The 22,779-nt window shown below is 36.0% G+C and overlaps 1 protein-coding gene across 1 annotated transcript in view; it reads right to left on the bottom strand.

Annotated features, from left to right (window-relative positions):
* Positions 1-22,779, bottom strand: part of MMP16 (matrix metallopeptidase 16) — a 182,767-nt gene that overhangs the window by 54,047 nt on the left and 105,941 nt on the right. Inside the window, exons 5-6 of the mRNA XM_085308543.1 lie at positions 4,005-4,166; positions 783-1,000 (exon numbers count right to left, since the gene is read on the bottom strand). Of these exons, the coding sequence (XP_085164669.1) occupies positions 783-1,000; positions 4,005-4,166 (380 nt within the window). The remainder of the gene's footprint in view (positions 1-782; positions 1,001-4,004; positions 4,167-22,779) is intronic.

The following is a 22,779-nucleotide window of genomic DNA, read 5'->3' as shown; positions in this document are numbered from 1 at the left end:
CATAATAATTATTCTTCACTATTTAACACCTTCTGGCAATCATATTGTAGACCATCCTCCTAAGATAGCTTTGATGTCCATGAGCCTTAGGGAAGTCTTTCTATCAAAAGATTGTCTTTTGGTCCAGGTTGTTCAGTTCAGTTCATTGCACATACTACATTTATATGTTATATTATATTATATATGCATATACTACATTTATGTATTTATATACTACATTTATCAGCTTAGAGGTAGAAGATGAATGAAAATAAGCAGACATTTTGATAGTAAGATTCTTATGGTAAAGACCTTTACTTAGATGCTGTGTTTTCGATGCAACCACTACACAATGACAAACTTCCTTTGTAAATGATGAATCTGATTTTAAAGTTAAAATTATAGCTCCATCCAAAAAAGAGTATGTTGAAGACACAGTATCTATAGTATGTGTGAATGTGGCYGTGTTCCCAACAAAATCATTCCTATTAGCTCCTATTCATGGGTTGATTTATGTATGCTTTTTTATCTTTACATAACATGCAGCATTTACTTACCCTTACATTTTGAGGCATTATAGTTTCTGCTGACATAGTTATTTTCCCCAAATAGAACATTACAGCAGTCCTTTGCTAGACGTTTAAGCCATGTGTATGTTTATTTTTTAATTTCTCTCTTGAACTTTCTAACTGTGAGAAGGCTGGGAAAGTGGAGTCATAATGAATGAGAGTTTTTGCTTTTTTTTAAAAAAAAGTAGAACTGTAGACACTTGATGTAACATTGAAAATTTCACGGCCTCCTACCTTGAAAACAAACATTTCCCGGCGAAGAATAGCTAGAGTGTTGAAGTTCCCATCACAGATGTTAGGTTTGGCTCCGGGATAGGAAGGTTTATCGCCAGTGGGTGGCCTGGGAGGTTTAGGCTGTCTGTCATTCTTCCGTGGGTCTGCTGGAGGGACTGAGCGATGTGGGGGCACTGTTGGCAGAGGTCTTGTTGGTGGTGGGATCTTGTCAGGTGGACCTTTAAAAATAGCAGCAGGATGTAACTTGCATGCCCATCAATGGCATTCCAGAAAGAAATACACAACAAGAACCTTCTGTAAGCAGTGTAAAAACCTACTGCAGAACGGGAATGGAAAAAGCGACCTAATGTGCCTTTCCCATGCTGTTAAAGGGTATAATGATGAGTGGGCACCAGAGAACCGAAGCAGAAATGAGGCAAATTAACTTTACAGTATCCAGAGTCTTCCTTCTTTATTGGAACAAGGTTCAAGATGCAAAGCCCTCCAATATTTAAGATGAGAACTAATTCATAACATGTACTTCACCAACTGCAAAAGGTCTGCTTTGGTAAGAACAAAGTTATTTTCCATTGCTTAAGATATAGGAAAAAAAAACAATACTGTACCCAATATGACCGTTGCCAGTCAATAGATTTGCAAATCACTGTTTTACCGTCTAGCTTTCAAATCACACATGAATACACATATTGCATACACAATAATTCCTATTGGCCTAATTTGCAGGCCAAGTAGTATCTTCTTGTCCATCAGTGATATGCTTATTTTCTGGTTTCTTGTGAAAGGAGTAGGAATACGAATTCCATAGCATAGAAAACATAGGTTTGTAGATTTCTACAATGCCTCTTGTTAAGTTTAAAAGCTCTTGAAACTGGATTTTAAATCTTAGGTAACTGCATATACAAAAATCATAACTCATATCTTCTCTTGAATATTCTAAAACTATTTTTTTTATTTTTATTTTCCTATAAATTTTACAATGTCAGATATCTGAAAATTAAAATAATGGATTCAAGGGTAAACTGCTTAAAAAAGGCCACTCAAAGCTAAAAACTAATGCTCTGCAGAGCAGTTTTAAAACATTTTTTCTTCTATCAAATACATTTTATGTCATAATATATAGGGTTTGATGACAGACGAAATAACTGTCACACTCATAATTTCTCAATCTGAAAGTCATATGGCCGTTCTAGAAAGATGTTGTTCAGAATCCTAACGACTTACTGAATGACTTACGGTCGATGTACCGAAAATGTCTTTCCCTTTCCACACCTATAACTACATCTAGTCATATATTCTATGTGCAAAATAATAGAAAGTTTCCGCTGGTTCAGCAGTATTTCTGGAAGCAAGATAAACATTTCAATTTGTTCACTCTATTTAGCTATCTCTCTGAATCAGTTAAATATACAATCAATTTTGTCAGTTAAAAAATAAGCATCGTTTGCATGACAAGCTTCAGGAAGAATTCTGAATATTGTGATAACTCTAAAACTGAAAAAAATGACATTTGAATTTCTGACACTTGTTCAAAATAAGTACACTTTAAAAAAAAAATCTTTACTGATTAACCATTTAAAGAAATGTTAAACTCCTCGAATAGTTGTCATACAGTTAAAGAAGGCATTTATTTCATTCATAATTTTAAGGCTTTTGATATTTATAATTTACAATTAATCATGGTATTTTGAGGATTATTGTATACCAAAGTAATTATTTTAATAGGTATGACATTTTTACTGAGGTATATGACTCCAGATCACCTCTTGATTTTAAGAGAAGGAGCACAGGAATCAGTTGGCAGTAGCTCATGTTGGAAAGATTTTAAATCCAGACCAAAGTTTTCATATGCCATTTGGTGGTGACGTCAGATATCACTTCCCCAGAGTAACACATTTCTCCTAATGTATAACTCACAGCTGTTAGAGCTTAGCAGTTAGTGTATGGACAGCGTGTTCTTGTCTAGCCCTCAAGTCTAGACTACTAACTTATGAGGTCATGAGAAAAAAACCTTCTTGTCCAGCTAATCACATAGGAAAAAGAAAATAATCAAACAAAACTTGATCAGCCAATCATTTTGAAAACTTTTTAAGCTTTATGAAAATAACTGAGTGTATCAATACTTGTTAATATAATATTTTTAAAAGCTTGTTAATATAAAACATTCCATGGAAGTGGCAGAGTTTTAATCAGTGATACAGTAATTCTGATCCAACATAGCTGTCTTTTAGAGCAGCAAACATAAGCAAGGAATGGTCTTGATAACATTTAATTTAAGACTGAGAGAATCACTTAAAATTTTAGACTGAAAAAAAAAGAATACCAAACTGAATACAAATGCAAAATTAATTGAGAACATTAACCATAGCAGTTCCAAATGATATGCGCTGGACACATGCTATTAACATATGGATAGTAAAGATTTTTCACTAAAGAAAAGAAAATATTATTAAAAAACTCAGACTACGTAACAGACCAAACATTTAAAGCCAAAAGCAAAAAGACATCTTTGGAAACATAAGCAATAGTAATATAGGAGCTAGTGTAATATGCAGCCTGTTATCAGAATAATGTTATTGTTTTGTTTTGTTTTTTGAATTTCCAATTACCTTGCTTTCTCAATGAATTCAGTGAATTCAGAATTTATGTACACCAGATGCATCTTTTATTTCAGGCCACACAAATGGAAGAACAGTATTTTAAAGTGGGACTCTTTCCCCATACATAGCTCGAAATCTTGCTCTGGTAATAACATTCTTTTGAGATCAATTTATTATATTTATCACAAGAAAGGGTTTTTTAGCACCATAGAATTGCTCTACCCAGGGAACTGTTTGGTATTATAACTGATAAACCGAGAAGCAATCAATTCRTCCAGTTATATGAGCTTGGAGTACTGTGGAAATAAGATCGTTATGGTTAAGACCTGCATTTCTTAATACTTTAATAGTTTGGGATCCCTTTGCAAATATTTCCTTTACAGCCTTTTAAAATATTTAAGATTGCCATGCCAGCTGAGTGCAAATTTAAATGCAAGTTGTGAACATTGAAGAGCAAAGTGAAAGAGCTTCATCATAATCTTTGGCTTTTTTACAAGAAGACCTTTGGGATCATGACCAACAAAATCTACATTAACAAACTTCTTGGGGAAGTGGAGTGGRCAGGAGATTCTCAAATGCTTTCTAAAATGAGAACATGAAATTATTTAATAAAAATATGACATACCATATATCTTCTGGATGCCCTGTAAATCATCATTAGGTAGTTTGAAGTTGTCAGTCTCCATGTACTGGTAAAATGGAGCCATGATTGCAGTGGGATCATTAGAGTGCTCCAAGCCCAGAGCATGACCCAGTTCATGCACTGCAACTAGAAACAGATCATTTCCTACGGAAACAAGAAGGGGAAAAAAATCTTTGAAATCATAAGTGTAGTATTAGAAATAATGCAAGTGGAGAACTCTTGACTTGAAAGACATTTTCATGGAATTTGAATTTTACAAGGTGAAGTTGCACAATGAAGCATAAGGATAATCACATAGCAACGACGGTTTCCCCCCTTTTTTTAAATGAGGCAACCATTGTTATTATTAGGTATAATGTATGATACTCTTATGGATAGCATAAACATATTGAGCTTTGTTTAATTTGGGCACATGGTTAGTGCAGAGTTCAAGTGTTACAGGCTAGGCGTATGTGCAATTTCAGGCTTCAGGTTGGTGCCACAATGAGCTTGTGTGCAAATGCTTACATCGAGACAGAGTCTTCAGTTCCAAAGGGCAAATATCCCTGCTATGTGTGCGGTAAAYCTCATAAACTGAGGACTACCTATTTAGGACAAAGTAACCTCAGCCATCCAACTACTAGTAATCAGACCCCTGCTGATTATTTGTACACGTTGTCCATTTCTGAATCRCAATTACTGAAATCCTAATGAGGAAAATCTGGGTGTCATGCTATCCTTCTCAAAATAGGACACATTTGTCTCATTGTGTAATCCCYTTACATGTGTAATTACTTACATAAGTATTAGAGCCTTTTGATTTACAGAGATCTAAACAATAAAATATCAGACTCATGCTATAGACTAATTTCACATTTTCATTATTCCTTTCTAAACATGCCATTTTTATTACAGGGTATTGGAAATAAATTAGAAATTTTGACAGTCGAATTATAGCACTCTTAGAAGCAAACAAAATTGAAATTAATAGGACTATTTCTATAAAGGTTTCAGAGTTGGACATCTTTGGTATTCATTTTACCTAATTTTATCCATCTAAGAGTTAGACAGCTCAGATTATTTTTCTAAGAGTCTTTTTTACAGATTCTGTCTGTAGTCAGCCTGTCCTATAATGAGACTGTGGAAAAATGTTTTACATTAGGAAAATGGTTCCAGCCACTGGGAGAAAGGCATATCCGGAATTATTGCTCATTTTCACCTCAGGCATCTATCTAAGGATTGGGGGARTCATCCTCTGGAAGTGTCTTCCTGACACACTGACTACAAAAGTATTTGAGATCACTAGCTTATGCTGAACATCTAACTTCGAGGTGGCTGGAGTAGGTCTAATGAGTCCCACCTGCAGTAAATGGCTTCTTGTTGGAATACCAGTACTAACGATGAAAAATTGTTACTGTAAAAAGTGTAAAAATGTAAAGCCCACATAGTGGTCTAGTAGACAGTTTAATTATACATTGGGATAAGAAAATGCTCAGAGTTAACTATAATCCTATGTTTTGTAAATTCTTCGGGGGAGGACAATTATTTTCCACTGCTGACACATCATGTAATGGAATTCTAGTACCATTATAATATTAGTAGTAGTAATACAAAAAGTTGAATTTAGCAATTTTTTTTCACATATATGTATATAACTTTGAGGACGGAGTTGACAGCATTTAAATTTTTCAACTATTTCCTTTTGCTGATATGAAGAAATAAACTTTTCCCAAGTACATATGAAAAGAGAAACATTTGGCAGTAAATGTCTTCACGATGTATGGAGCCATGCTGATGTTTGTAAAATAAATTTTTGATTGAAAGCATGGAAACAGTCATAGCTGAAACTCTGCTAAGTTGTCAGAGTCTTTTCTTGCCTTTTTTGGTTCTTAATGCAGGAATAAGAAAACTAAAYGCTTACGCTCTTCTATGCAGTATGGTTGTGCAGAAAAATCATGTCTTTCAAAAATTAATGCAACTTAATATGCTTCCAAAAACGAGAAGAGTTTATCATATCACTTGTAATTATGTGTCTTCCAGATGAAATAATTTCATGCATGCAGTTCTTCTTATAGTAAATTCTCAATGCACTGTAGTAATGGGTCTGAGGAGCTTGACTGTCTCTGTGAGGAACACTTTTGGTATTTGAATGTGCCCTTCCATATTCAGCTAGAGCTGATCTTGACATAATCTCATACGAATAATCCACAACTAATATAGCTAACCACAGCCTTGGAAGTGACGCTTAGAACCAATTCTGTAGCAGTTTTCATTCTGTAGTCATAGCAGAATAATTAATATCATTTTTAAAAAAATGGTAGCCTTAAGATTGAAAGAAATAGATGAAGAAGTTACTGTACTATAACAACTGTACTGTGACATATCTCACAGTATTTTGCACTTCTTTTCTGCATTTATAAAAATTTGAGTTCTGACCCAAGTTTATTACCATGAAACATTTTATTGTGTGGTATTAACTGATTCATTTGAGATGTAACTCACTTKCTATTTGTACCTTGCCTTCTTAGGCTCCCAACATCATAATTAAGAATATTAACCACTCTAAGTCATTGCTTTAATAATTGTATTAATAAATTGGTCATAGCACTTGTTAAAACAGTTTCAAATAATTTTAAACTAATAAAAAGTTGATTCTATCAATGTTATTGCGCTAGTCAATATGAGTTGGCCAAAAATTGAGCCCAAGAGGCCTCACGTGGTGGGGGTGCAGAAAGGAAGGGAGGGGTTGAGAACTGAGCCTTTTATAACTTCTRAACTTCCAAGAAACTGTAGTTAATAGTCCTGGAAGAGTCTGCTTCRTCCCTCTATTTGTGCCAGTCATGTAATGCAAGAGGAAACAATAAATCCTCTAGTTATCAGTTCAGTTCCCATCAAGCATAAAGATTCCCCAGGAATTTCCATATCTTGTTCCCTGTTGACTTGTGTGTGAACCACACAAGAAAAGGGTAAATAAATAAAACACATTATTGTCATCTACTGCCATACGTTCCTTCTGGGAGTACAGATACTTATCACATGGTAGAGTATTTCCAAAATAATTCTAAACTATAATGGGAYTAAAACAGAGAATCAGTGTTACACAGGGAGTTGATGTTTCTTAGTCTGCCTTTTTCTCCTGGTCTTTTGGGTGGGGATGATTATGTTGAAAAAGAAATTCAGCACCTGTCTGATCCTGCTAGACTCAGTTAAAACCTAAGTCCCCAAAGGGGAAAAGGCAGAAGAACTGTGAAAACTAATTTTGACTATCTGCAACGCAACTTGTAGCCATCAGGRGAGCTATTAAATGCAGGAATGCAAAGATAGAGCAGCCCTTGGTACAAAGGGACAAGGGGGAAGGGAGAAGGTCACAGGAAAGAGCAGGGAGAATAATAGTCTTGCCTGGGGTGACAGAGTGATTTAACAGGGAACATATATTCTACTTATAGTCAAATAGCCCCATTATTCATAATACAATTTCCATCAACAGTCATGATTGTCCCCAGGGCAGCCTGAGTTTAAATTGACCCAAATAACTTATTACAGTGGAAACTGAGGTTTAAACCAGTTCAAGATGTGTTGTATGCAGGTAGGACTGCAGTGCAGGTAGGACTCAATAGTGACACAGTTTGCATCCTCTTTCCCTTTCGTGTAACCAGATTTCTCTACTTCAGCAGCAATTATTCCATCCCTCTGTGCTTTGGACAGAAGATTTTGGGGTGCTGACTTGCCTTCAGCATTGCAGCGTGCTGTGTCTCAGCTGGCTATTGCGCCCAMAGAAGGATAACCCTAAGAGCACTCCTTCTTGTCTCCAGGCCAAGCAGAGCCACRTTTTTGCTTGCCCCAAATCATTCCATATTTGAGTATCTGCTACCCCAGTAGACAGCATATACTTTAGTCCTCTTGGCTAAATGAAGCACTGTCTTGAAAACTTTAACAAGCCATGAGCACCAGGAACTAAACTATATCATAGAATCACAGAATCGGTAGGGTTGGAAGGGACCTCTGGAGATCATCTAGTCCAACCCCCCCCGCTCAGCAGGGTCACCTACAGCATGGTAGACAGGGTTGCATCCAGGCGGGGCCTTGAAGATCTCCAGAGAAGGAGACTCCACAACCTCTCTGGACAACCTGTGCCAGTGCTCCGTCACTCTCACAGGGAAGAAATTCCCCCTCATGTTCAGGCAGAACTTCCTGTGCTTCAATTTCTGCCCATTGCCTCTTGTCCTGTCACACGGGGCAACTGAAAAGAGTTTGTCCCCGTTCCTCTGACACCCTCCCTTCAGGTACTTATACAGATACTTCAGATACTTACATCTAATCGTGATGGCTTTTAAACTAAAARTTGCCACTGAAAGATATGCAATGGTGAATATTTAATGTGATAATCTCAGTTACATCTTGTTATATGTGTCTATAGGGTAGTAGAGCAATATTGTGAATTATATTTCAATAGGTCCAGATGTGTGCATCTCTGTTCTGTGTTACTAGCATGTGAACTTGGAATAAAATGGATATGTGCTCAAACAGATTGTGATTAATTTTCTTATTTTATCTTGGGTTCTATTTCACAAAAAAAAAAAAAAAAAAAAAAAAAAGATACTGGGACTGTAAGAAACCAAGAGAAAATGATGATTTTTATACTGACACTTTTCTCTGAGGCTGTGAACTATTTTAGGCATTAAATCTGCCTGACTGGCCAAACTCCAGAATATAAATATGTATTAATATATCAAATATTCAACAGCCAGYACTGTGGAGAATGGTGCATGTAGAAGCCTTTCTCTACAGCTAATACATACACTATTTTTTCATGTCTCCAAACAAACAGGGCTAATATGTTTATTCACAGTAAGTTATTAAGAAATCCTCATTCTGAAGGCATTCAGAATGTTTTAYATGGCATGTGAGCTTAATTTAGAAAATCAGTATCTTAATGGCTTAGCAGCCCTTAGATGCATCACTTGGCCACCTTTTTTGGAGCTGCTCTAAACGACACTCCGGTGCATGTCACCTGGTTCTTCTCCTTGACAAGTAAYTGTTATAACACACTGAGCTCAAGAACTGTCACTGAAACACCATGTGACCTCAATTTCACATCCAGAGAGAAGTAAAAAAGTCTAGAAACTGGATTTTAAAGGACAAACAAACTCAAAAACTACAAACCTGTTTTTTATACAAACACATGCTATTTTTTTCAAAGATTATTATTCGACTTCWTTTTTCATGTGATGCAGGTAGATGATATCATATTAAATCCATATGAAACTAAAACATAAATCTGTACAAGACTTCTATTGCCATCCTAATACTTACAAGACACTACTCTAAAGTACTGAAGCTTGAAGTTCATCAGAAAATACTACAAGCGTACTGTTCATAAACGTCTGATGTATTTACAGTTTTCATTTTCATTATTCCCTTCATTCTTACTATCTACTTACCAACCAAAGCTGTTAATCAAAACTGTCTGAACTTTTTTCTGCAAAATTTAGAATAAGATTCTTACTGCTACATAGCATCCAGAAAAAAATGTTATTTATCTTTGTTATTATTATTATTGTAAACAGGACAGAATTTTGAACATGCTATTTCAACAGTCAGTGATAAAAGGAAGATTCTTTCTCTCTACGACCTGACTGTAACACAGCAATATTGAACATATATTTATGTATATGTTCATAAGCACAATATATAACATATATAGAGGGCATAGATGGACTTAAATTTGAATTACAGGCATGTTCTTAACCCCCAAAAGGTGCCACATTTTCCAGTCTAAGGAATTATATACATTTGCTTGAAGTTATCTCAAACTGTTGTCATTGTCAATGAAATTTGGTAGCTTTGTGGTTAATTTGGGATGAAATTTTAGTGAAAAGATGGAGCTGAGATGATTCACTAGCCTGAAAAGCAAAGAGTAAAAACTATGTTTTTGTATTTTTTAAATAAAAATGTATTATATATAGTGCATCTATTTTCTGTGCAAACTTATGTACCTATTTTGTATATAGTTTTTTAAACAGTAATTTTTCAACAACTTTTATCTATACATTTAGCCACCTTTTTCCATTGTAAAAAAGGGAACACAAAAATATACTTCTTTCTACTCTATTATTACATGTGCTAATATATACACTAAAATCTTGGCAAATTGATTAATTGATATATGTATTCTTGCAAACAGAAAGTGAATTTGTTATATATGTGTGTTATATACTTTGTGTATAATTTATATTCATACCCACACATATATATTTTTTWAAAAACTATTCTATCTGAAACAGGCCAACAGCTTAGTGTGAGATTTAAACTTGCTTGCCTGAAATTTGACAAGGGGATACTCCTACTGGGCAGGACTGTCTTTYGGTGGTTCAGTGATCATTGCTGGGATTTGTTAAGGACATGTGAGTTTAGTGGTGTGTGTGTCATTTCTGGTAGTATTTTATTGGTTCTGCATGTTATGGGCATAGAGTGGAAGTCAGGAACCTGATAAATAGAACTTTTGACAGGAGCCCACATTCCTTCAGAGTACAGATCAGCATGAGTTTTAGAAGGAAAGGTCACGCAACAGGGTAAGAGTGTCTGCCTCACTGCTCACATTTATTACCAAGTTTATTCCACAGCTTTCTATTAAATACCTTGAAGCAGGTGGAGTTAGTTACTTAATGTATGCTTTTTCCTTCTAAAAAGGTAAGGATGCACCTCCCCTCCCTCCCCCCCACAATCTCAATCACTGCTACTGAAAGGTTTCATAGACTATTCTGACTGGTGAATCAATACCGACTTCTCCAAAGAGTGAGACGTGAAGCAGCAGGAGATGATCCCAGGGGAGGTAAGGGACACAGAAGCAGGCTGCTTCTTCAGAAGAGGTGTAGATATGGTGGCATAAGTTTCTTCTGCAGATATAATTCTTACRGCTTGATTTCACACTTCGAGGAATCCCTGCTGTGACAGTGAGCCTAACAACCTAAGAACATCCACACTTGTACTGAATCTCTAGCTCCTGGGATTAACTTCAGCACTTGCATCCAGTACTGAATTTGCATACTATTCACTAATGGCATTTGCATTCACATAGTAATAAAGCATATCCATTAACAGACTGAAAAGTTCTATTTTGAGTGGGTTCACAGGCATCTTTAGATATTGAATATTTTAAGTTCAAGGGCATCTTTAGATATTGAATATTTTAAATAAATCAAGTTAAAATTACATTAGAATGTTGCATTTTGCTAGGAAAGGAGATTTTTCATAAACTCTTCCAGCAAGCTCACACTAGCAAAAAGATTTTAAAATATAGTGGTCTTTCTACAACATTTCTACAACAAAATAACTTGGAAGCTAAATAACATTTACTCTATGTTTCCAGTAGGCTCAGTGCAATTGCAAATACTGTAGCAGCCTTATCTATTTATACTCTTTACTGTCTGCTCTTTGTTACTGTTTTTAGTTGTTGCTGTGGGAACAATAAGCTGGAGAAGTATTTAAAACTCCTTTCTGAAAGCTATGAGAAGGAACACATGCTGAGACTGAAGATTTGGATATACATATGAAAAGAGCAAGCATCACGCAATTCTCAACTTTCCTCCCCGCTTCTGTCCTTGAGCACCATTCACAGGAAGAGAATGGACAACTTCCTACCGCTCCTGAGCGACTGCCAGGCTGCGGGATGATAGAAGTAAAAGGATCTTCATTGTACATGTGCCCATAGTAAAATCAAATCCTTGCTTTGGATGACAGTAAATGTAGGTTTTGATTTTAAGTCACTCAGCCAAAAGGCTGCTCTTGTTTTGAAGAGATGATTCTTTTTTTTTCTCTCCAATTCCCTTAACGTCCTGTGCATTCTACTATAAAGAGAAGAACGTGYAATTCCTGCAAGGAAGGTCAAAGCCACACTGCCAAGATTCACAATAGATGTAACTTGCCATGGGGCAGAAAACAGCAAGGGGACTACAGATAACGGAAATCCCCATGATAGAACTTATGTACAATTTAATTTATATATAAAYGTTGCGTTGGCTCTCTGCAGAGATGAATTTTTACCCAGTGCCAGCTAAACTACTGAGAGTACGATCCTCTAGTTTAACTCACACTAACACCATCAAAAACAKGTTATCATCATTCTTACCTTATTATATCTACTTAACATGTATATATGACTTCTATATTTTTAAAGATAAAAAACACAGTCTTGTATATATATTTAGAGTTTTTAATATATGAACAGTTTTTCCTCCACCTTTTATTTAACTTGTTTAATTTATATTAAGGAAAAAAATGTCAAGATGGAACTGTCTGTATTTTTTTGTCTTGGACAAGTGATAAYAAAACTGAGTGTGTAGTGTCCTAGATGGCAGAGTTAGGAGAAGAAAAAAATCATTACAAATTCTCTGATCTGAAAAGTAGGTATCTTTTCTGAGAAGACTGTGGACTTAGAGAGAGACTTGATGCAAGTGTATATCACATTCTAAACTGAGGCAACTTAAATYGGAGTTCATATATAGAAAGAAGATCAGAGAGAGACAAATCTGCTACTTTTCATTCCACTTCTTTAAAATTTGTTTTTTTAATTTAGATTGTTCCTTTTTGATCTGTTTTCATCCCTTTCCCAACCTGATGCTTTAGCTGTAGGTGTTGCCAGGCAGTGGTGTTAGCTGCTCAGCACTTTTTGAAACTCAAGCTACTTAGGAAGGAGCCTAAAAATAGATTAAAAGACCATGGCCTCAAGAACCTATGGTTTGAGCATTTTGAAGTGAAGGAATTGTCAAGGTGAAGTTCTCATGCACAAATTATTTTTAAGCCTTGAGAACACAGACACTGTCAAAATATCTTTCAGGATTTCGTAATAGGAGGCCATATTCTATTACTAACACAGCTGTACATAGTATTTCCTTCTAATTATATTTTAGGATTAGCTTACAATTGAGTGTAGCATATTCTGCTTTTGCAACAACAATCCATTCAGGTTCTGCCTAATAGGTAAAGAAGCATGCAACTACTGTAGAATTTTATCTCATTTACAGGAAATCATGAGAACATCTATGGTAAATGTGAATATGATTTGTTTCAGATTCTGTTTGCATCCGAAAAGCTAGGGAAGGGAAGAAATGGTATCGTATTGAATGCCTACGGGGAAAAGCTGAGGGTCAGATTCCTTTCAGCTGCTTCCTTGGGAAAACCTCCTCACAAAATTGTCCTAGCAGATTCTAAGATTTCTGTGGATCAGATGAGAGTTTGAAGTGCCAAGCCTTGTGCCTGCTACAAATAAGAAAAAAATGTCACTTTCCATGCAATGGTACAATGAGAGGACTCAYAGACAATTTTCCTTTACTAGTTACCTTTCCTAAATTATTTCTACTAGCAGATCAGACTGAAAAAGGTAATTTCAAGCTATTAATTTATCAAGCTTTTGTTCAATTGTGAATGAGATTTTATGAGAACTTATTTGTGATTATAAAGGTAATTTTCTCCTTGTAAACTTGGCATATTTGCAAATATGGATATTCCCACACTGTCCATGGCAAGTAATCTTTCAAGAACCTAAAACTCTGTCTCTTCTGTCAAATCTCATCAGTTCTGAACTAGTTTGTTTATTATTAACAGTAGTGTTATTATTGTATAGAGTATATTTAATAATTATATAGAGTACATTTTAAAAAGTTGAAATATTGCCTTTTTGTCAGATGATGCATAAAAGATGCATAGCGGATAAGGAAAAAAAAAACACTGGACTATGTTAAATTATGTTAAATCCTTTTTTTTTTTTTTTCTTTTCATGTAGAAGAAGACATAGAGCTATCTCACATTTCCTTCCAAGGAGAAGGCAAGATAAGATAAGGCTGAGTTTTTATGTTTGTTGTGTGTGAGGTGTGCCTTTTTTGCTTTTTGTCATTTCCAAAGAGTAATCAAGGGCATAGAAAGCTTGAGTGCTCATGAAAATAATCATGAACAGGCCAGCCTGTATTGTATGTATCTGTTCACCTGAATAAAAAAACCCTTTCCAATACTCCTTCCTAGCACACCACCGGGGGGGGGGGGGGGGGGAGATGGAAATATGTTCACTTCAACTTGCTAATAAATTTAACAAACATGTTTTTACTAACTTTCCCCATGTTAGCTCAGTGCTCTTCATATACTGAGTGTCCAATGAAATGAATCCAGTTTGGGAAGACACTAATAAATTATTATCTCCTGTCTTATCTCCTTTGCTGCATAATCAGTTATGTGAGACAAACATCTCTGGAGCAAGGGAAAAAAAAAAAGTCGTGGTCAGTTGTCTTTCTGTGATTCTAGCTGCAGTGGCTGCGGGAATTGTCAGCAGGGGACCATTCTGCCTTTCAGAGAGATGTTTCCTCAGCAGTAAAGCTGACGAAACAACAATGTGGACTTTCCTCATTTGCTACCGTGCAAAGTCAGCCAGCTTAGTTTTAACATTTTTCWTTAGCAGTTTAAGGTAGACTGTCTGATAGTGAACTGAGGTAGATGGCAAATGCATGCCGTTTATTCTGCTAGCTCTGACAGGCAGGGAACAACCTCCAACAGCATTCAGATAACTGAGTTTGCAACTTCTCAAAGCACTCCAGATAGGTTTGCAATGGTCTCTGTTGTCTGCCTAAGCTATGACAGAAGCAATATGCAATTTGGTGGCTGAAGTTACACTGTCGTTTTGGTCTGTGGCCTGCGTCATGACTGTCTCTGCTTGGCAATTAAGCTGCAGTGTAAATACCACCTCACTTCTACAGACACTAAAAGCACAGTGTAAGATGTGCTTAGCAACCTACATTTCCATTGCTTTAATTGCAAAGTCCATCTCCTTGACATATTCCACAGCCTCTCTTGGAGTTTGCATAACGTTGCAATTGGCAATTTTAGACCAAGAAGGGAGCTGAAAGTATGATATTGCACACTGATAGCCCCTGGGATATATTAAAAGCAGCCAGCTAACCACACATCTAGAACACTAGGCTGGATTCATCCCCAGGACTCTGCCTTCACTGACTGCCAGTGCTTAACAGGTTTCCCTTTTAATGAGATGTAAATGAAGCGCTTTTCTCAAAGCTGAAAGGGTGTTCCATGAAAGTCAGAAAAAAAGCCATAAAAATGAGCTCATTACCTTGCCAACTGTTAATATTTTCCATCGTCTGGCTTCTAGCCAGTAAATGGGGTCTAGCAGACAGATCCTCTTCTCGTGCCTGTATGATCCTAAGTCTAATGACTGAGTCCCTGCAAACAAGCCAGGGCCATTTATGTTTTTTTAAAAGCATTTTCCATCTCTTCAATAACTGAAGGGGTCTTTCTGTTCTCCAGTGCAGCTCTATATCCCATGTTAATACCTTCAAGGACACATTTTATAGCACAGACACTGCGTTACTGTTTTATGCAAAATCCTGGTGTGACTGGACATGGGACAACAGGCGGGCRTACGCACACCAGCCAAGTATCATCCATAGATGGTTTGGGAAGCTTGAGGACAGATTATTCTATATAGGTCTATCAGCACAACATGTTGGGTAAAGACTGGCTTGTTTTTTAAGTCCTGGAAGCCTTGAGGTTTAGCAATACAGAGTATTATGTAATGACATGCCCAGGTTTAACCTCTGTGTGAGCTGACTATAGAATTAAACTGGATTTGAGAGAGAACTGTGAAACAAAAAGAATCAGCAGTTAAACCATGCATTTGCTACTTGCAAAGTTCTTCTAAATATTATCCTGTCATCTTCATCATTATGAAATGCTATAAATGTAATATTTTATATTTTGTCAAATTTTTTAATAATGCAAATATGTCTCGTTGCACTCAAACRGACTCAGTTTACAATATAGGTTGTGCTCCCAATGTTAAGAGGTGTGCTTATGCCTTACAACCACATATAAACAAAGCTGTGACTCAACAGGCTGGAACTCTTTAGCCTGGAAACAGAGAGGAGCGAGATGTGAATGGCATAGATACGAATGGCACAGACAAAGTGATTAAGGAATCACTTCCTCACAATATCAGCACCAGCGTGCATAAAGTGAGCTTATGAATGACAGGTTCAAAACTCAGAAAGATGTAGTTTTCTACAAATTGGCTTAAACTACAGAACACATGGCCACTGGAAGTTGTGGATACTAAATGCTTGCATGGGTTCAAAAAAAGATTACACTAATTCATAAAAGGAAATCCCTGAAAGGCTATTAAACACAGAAAATATGGCCTCTGGCTCAGAAATCAATGAGCCACAGATTGCTAGAAGCTAGGAAGGAGTATGCTAGGGTTTCATTGCCATATGCTTACCCTGCTCTTATCCTCTTCTCTAGTATCTGCTAATAGCCCTAACTGGAGACGGGATGTATTGTAGGAAAACCTTTGATATGACTCGACATTGGCAATTCTGTGACTATTTTAAAAAATATATGCAATACAATAGAAACTTAGAGAAGGCATTCAGCTTTTACGTATTTATCTTGGGGGTACAGGACTAGAAAACAAGTCCATGACAAGTGCTAGGTTACACAGCCTAATTACAGCTCAAATTCGATACTGATAAATGTATGACGGATGATTAAAAATATATAATTAATTAAATAAGAGCACTATGCTTTATGAAATGAAAGGAATGCTAATACTGTAACACAAACTTTCCTTTAATCAGAAATGTTCAGCTTTCTTCATGCCTGACCATAATATGACACGAGCACTGTTTCAGACACAGAGCTCCCTTAAGAGACTTAGCTTGCAGAATTTGTCTGGTTTGTCTTTCCAGCGGCATATATCTGCCGTACTGTGTCAACCACACTGGCAGCCAAAGGAAATTTACTACAAATTGATCTATGCAGTTCAAAGATCAGAATTTTCATAAATTTTAGTCGACTGCTAGTACGGTGTGCACAGCAGAATCCATGCACTAACGAGAGCTCAAGTACGTTTCACTAGACGCTGCATCTGCATAAAGTCCAGAAAGGGCTTGGCAATCTACAATCTACAAAGTGATTTTTTTTTTCTTTTTTTACTATGTGCAAAACTTGAATAGATTTTTGAATGCTGGAGTGTTAACAAACATWTACCGGATCCTTGAATAGAGTTTTGGTTTTGTTTTCCCCAAAGCACAGAATTCTACATGAATGTAAGCATTCTGTAAACATATTCTCATTGCATTTAAATGTAAATGTTCACTGAATATAAATGTACACTGAAACATCTATTACTTCTGTGGTGCCTACTGAATGTAAAAATTTCCCTTGCTATTATTTTTTATATATATTTTGGAATGGATGAACAAATTTCTGCACAATTTCAGTATGGTGCCATAGCTGCCATAGTAAATTTGCTACAAATTTTTACTCATACATTTAACTTTAATTCCTATTTTTATTGTAGATATAAACACAAGAATATCAGACTACCACTACTGTTCTACTACGTTTATCTAAAGAAAGCTTATATTCAGCTTTTGCTTAAAATTTCCCGCAACTGGGAGACACAGCGGGAATAGTTATATAGTCAGACCTTCAGTCAGCAATTGGTACATGAAGCATCATGCCTAATCTGCTTGAAGTCTAAGCTCTTGACATCTTCCCTCCACCCCCCCCAAGAGCTACTTCCAAATCTTGCTCAGTTTTAAAAAGCTGCACTTGTGGAACTAGGTCAGTCTTAAATTCACCTATTTAAAGTAGTGCATTCTCCATTTAAAATGGTTTAACATTTTAAATTATTTAAATAGGTTTAGATGCATTCAGTAATTTAACAGGAAAAAAAAAAAAAGAAGAAGAAGCTTTAAACCAGGATTAAAATGACTTAAATGCCCTGAACCAGAACAATTTGAAATCAGTTTTGATAAGCTAGTGCAATTTTTGAAACAGAGGCAAGAATAAAAGTTAGAGACTTTTACTTCTGACAGATAGCAAAAATGTTATCCATACACTCTCAGGCAAAGAAAGGAAATATGTAAATTAAGAAGCCAGGAATATATGATGATGTGTATTAGTGACAGATTTTACTCTCTGTTAAAACATAGTGTATATATCTTCATCCATGATGGCTTACTTTCTGAAAGTCTTCCTTTCTGTTTTGTTTACTCTGCCATAATTTTAAGTATTCCATATAAAAACTTTTCTATATTTATTGAGAATTATAGTTATAATAAAGCAAACAGTAAATCCAGGGAAAAGAGACTGATGAAAAATATGTAAGGCTATAGTGAGAAGGAAGAACAGATACATCTCAGTCATCAATTCCAAGTGATAGGAACAGTCTGTGTTTCATTCCACAAGCAGGTAGCAGTAACTACTGCAAAGACTCTCATAACCCTTTCTCTCGTTCCCTGCCATCGTCTGCCGAGATGAAACTCCAGAGCACGGATACTAGTTAGGAACCTGGCTTTGATGGGTTGAGGCTGACAGGGAGTATCAGAGCAGTACAGAAACTCGATCCATCATATGGCCCCTGGGGGGGCCAACAGAACTAGTCAGGATAATTCATTTAGCATTTGACTTTGTCCGTTTTTGATTTCCTGAGMAGACTATAGACTAAACTGAGTTTAGCTCTCCTCCCTTCCAAGGTTTTACAAGGGATTCAACACATCCTCAAACAAACCCAAACAAACACCACCCTCCCAAATCTGCAAGCTAGTTTTTCTATAATAGGGGCTATATTTCTGCTCCATCTGCTTCATAAGCAGCATCCACTATGTAGACTGCATTAGGCAGTTCTCACATCAAATATTGCCTCCTCTGTTTCTATCATAGGATCATAGGCTACTTTCAATCACAGCAATGAGTCAAGGAAAGAAAATCTAGTGAGTACTATACATATGTTTCCTTTTCTTTGTAATTTCTGTTTTGTGAAGTACACATATGAAAATATACATTTTTTGATTTTATTACTATATACCAGAAACAAGGCAGAGTTGCAAGGTAAGTCCTACTCCCAACTGTGCTTTGTATGAATATACTCTCCATTTTTTTTCTGGCAGCAAACTTCTATGTTCAGTAGATGTTATTTAAAATTTACACAGATTTATTAACATTGACTGCCTGTTTTGCTCAAAAACAGAGCAAAATAAGGAGAATAAAGAAGGAATAGATGTTACCTGTTTCTCATGACAGAGAAAGCKCCTCATATATAAGACTTTGTGAATGTGTACAGTATATCATGCTGCAATAACCTGGGAGGTGGTGGGGAGGAGGCTATATGCTCTGAGGCTTAGCAGCTCCATAATAAAGCAGATCTTGAATGACAGAGCACTGGAATAGGTTGTCCAGAGAGGTAGTGGAGTCTCCTTCTCTGGAGATACTCAAAACTAGCCTGGACATGATCCTGTTTAACGTGCTCCAGTTGACCCTGCTTAGGGAGGTTGGACYAGATGATCTCCAGAGGTCCCTTCTAACCTCAATCATTCTGTGATTCTGTGACCTACCAGAAACCTAGCAAACTACTCAATCTACCACAGTCCAATACTTCAACCTGTTATTCAATTAGAGCTCAGATTTCATCAAAAATTTCCAAGCTGCAAATTTAATGGCCAGATGAAGATAATATGTGGGAGAGTCTTGTTAAAGCCACTAAGAACACTATCTTCAGTTTCAGTGCAGGAAGACAGCACATCTGACAGTTTTTTTTTTTTTTTTTTTTTTTTGTTAGCAGCTAGAAAATTCACAATAGAGGCAGCTCTCCACAGTCCATACCCCATAGGCTATGGCTCTGAATTTTGTCACTGTGATTTGAAACATTTGCAATCAAAAAGATGCTCTGAAATAGATTCTTGTTGTAGATTTTTACAAAACTGTATCTCCAAAGCATTGTCACTCTCAGCAAAAGGTCAATGTCTTTTCCTGGGTTTAGATCCATCATTCAGTGTCTATAAATTTTTCATTTAAAAAATGAGGTGATTTATATCACCTAAATGGAATGGAGTCATGGGAATGATGAAATCTCTCCCTATCCTCAAGTCTGAGAATCACATTTCTTTCTTCTTTTTTTCCCTCCAGCACTTAAACCCAGAAGAAAAAAAATATTTTTTTCTTAGTAAATGCTGGATTTTCAAATCAAATATGATAATCAGTATCAATCAAATATGTCACTTGAGGTTGCTTATTCTCTTCTCCTATTTACTATTTTCACTTTTTGTACCTTTAAGTACACATACTGTACACATTGTTTTGTACATTTGTCATTAGACTAAACTCTGTTCTCTGTGAAATATTTTTCTATGATTTTCCTGTCCTTTCTAATTTGCTCCTCTTCTACAGTGTCTGACTTTCAATATTTCTTTGCTCTGTCCCTGTCTCCTCTTTCCCTCTTCATCTACCATAATTCTCAAGCTTAAACAAAGCTKCCTAGCAGTGCAAAGGACTTCACAAGCTGCATGAAGCAAGCATCTTGTCCCAGATAATTTACAAAGCTAAGGCACAAATCTCGCAATGAAGCCCAGCTAGGCAGACCATGAGGGAAATGGGTCTTGCTATAAGTGAGAAGGCCTGCGCCCACAGTATGCCCTGAAAACTGGGTGTCCTATAATAACGAGAAACACATGAATGGTGCACGGAGGAAGGCTAAGGTCAATGTATACAAACACTTTTGTTCAAAGTATTTGAACACGGCTATCTCTCTATTTTCCTAGAAAAAAAAAAAAAAAAAAAAAAAAAAAAACCTTTTATCCACCAGCATAATCCTCTCCTATACAGCTCAACGAGAGTTAAAATACGAGCTGTACGCTGCTTACAAGGCATTCTSAAAACAAAGGAATACCTAGTTTCAGAGAGCCTGCTAGTGTTAATTGTGTGACAGAAGGTTCTTCCTGAGTGACAGGCCCATTAGTCTTTACTCCTACAAGAGTCTTACTCATCCTTCAGAGGGAGGGAGGAGCCAAAGCACAGACCTGTTCCCCAGGACGTGATTGATAAGAGCAGTCTGTGATCCATGAAAACATACCCCTGGAGCAAGAACAAAGGGAAGCAGCGCTGAACTGCAGAGATGACGCATTTGTACTGGAACTGTCCTTTCAGTCTAGGTCATTATTAAAACCAAGCAAAACACAACAAAATCAAGCAAGCGTAAAGATAAAGAAATAAAAAAATCATCCACAATATAATTGCAGTTAACTAGTCAATATAAAGTAACTTTGGAATAACCATACTCAGAACACTGAATCTATATATCTTTCCTTATAGTTTTCTTTTTCCATGTTCATCCAACAGAACAAATTAGCAATGAAAATTATTAAAAAAAGGAAAACAGTTTATTAAAGCTTTTCAAGAAGTTGTTTTTCTTCTCTGAAGTAGAGGTATGCAAATTGTTTTCATTAGCAGAACAGTACATGATGAAAAATGAGGCTAGTTCTTTTCAAGAGGATCTTAGATTGGCATTTTTTCTGCTAAATAACCAAGCTGGTCTGCTTTTTCAAATCACTCTGGAATAATAGAATAGGAAACAGATATAATCAGCCCTTTGGGGATAGATTTAATTTAAAAATAAAGATAAGAACTCTATCACTAAAGCTCTCTGCTCTTCTACTGGATATCTAACTACACTACATGAAGATGACTATCGAAGCACTACTGCAGCAATGAACCTTAAAAAAATGACACTCACCTGGGAAAAATGACTCATGGCTAAGATCATAAATATATTTTTCAACCTTCTGCCTTTCAGTGCTCTGAGACTGAGCTCAAGATGATAGGGAGCCTAAGAGAGCTGTAACTCTTTTCTTCCTGTCAATCCCAAATGGCATGCTTGTCTTCTTTTTCCACCTGGAAATTTTGTCCAGTCACAAAAAAAAAAAATGTGGACATTTCTTCAGGATTCCTAGATGTAAGCTAATGCAGTAAGATCATCAGAAGAATTTGCCCTGTCTGATATCTGGAAGTCATAGGCAAACAGCAACACTGCATATACAGATGAACTGTACATACATTGTTATTTCTAGGGTTACAACACAAGCCTTTTGCTTAGGCAATGGCTGCAACATAATGCTACGTATCACCTCATGACCCATGCTACATATCACATCAATAAAAAACTAGGAGTCACCAAAATTCTACAGAAAACTTTTGTTGGTATTATTTATTATATTATTATATATAATATTATATATATATTATATATAATATTTTTACAGTATATATTTTGTTGGTATATTTATTATAGTATATTATTATCATATTATTAATATTATATTATGATTATTTATCATTAGTTTAATTTACAAATTTTGCAGTCATAAACTCTCCTTTGTTTTCTGTATTGACTGCATTCCATTCTAACAGGAATATATCTCCCTCAGAAAAGTACATATGAACACATCAAAGTACATAGCTTATTAAATTTGCAAAACAAATTTCCACTAATACCTATTAACCCTACACAATATAGATAGCAAAACATTTTCTTATAGGTCAGCACTCTAATATTTATAAAAGGATATTTTTAGTGATAGTATTATTTTACCCTCACTTGAATTTTTCTTTCAAAATATCTTAAAAATCACTTATATAAGAAGCAGCTTTTGGCAGCTGTTCTACAAAACTCAACCATAAAAATTCATATAATAGTGCCCTTATGCACTCTGAAAATTATTTAAACTAAAGCAGGAGATAGCTAGAAAGTTGCACGTTTTCATAGAGACTAAAAGCATCCATATGTTGAACTGCTCCAAAAGAACTATCAAATCTTAAATTGACACTTTGCCTTAAATGTACACATTTGGACACATGCCTGTAGATTTTCCTGAGTGCTTGAAGTAAAAGCTCAAAAAACAGAGAACATTATGTGCTGGGTTGCTCTCCCACTGAGGCCCAT

Source organism: Rhea americana, unplaced genomic scaffold (assembly GCF_003343005.1).
Source record: "Rhea americana isolate MKP2758 unplaced genomic scaffold, rheAme1 scaffold_0, whole genome shotgun sequence".
Classification (NCBI taxonomy): Eukaryota; Metazoa; Chordata; class Aves; order Rheiformes; family Rheidae; genus Rhea; species Rhea americana.
Note: the sequence above shows the minus strand (reverse complement) of the source record. Positions and strands in the feature narration are given on the sequence as shown.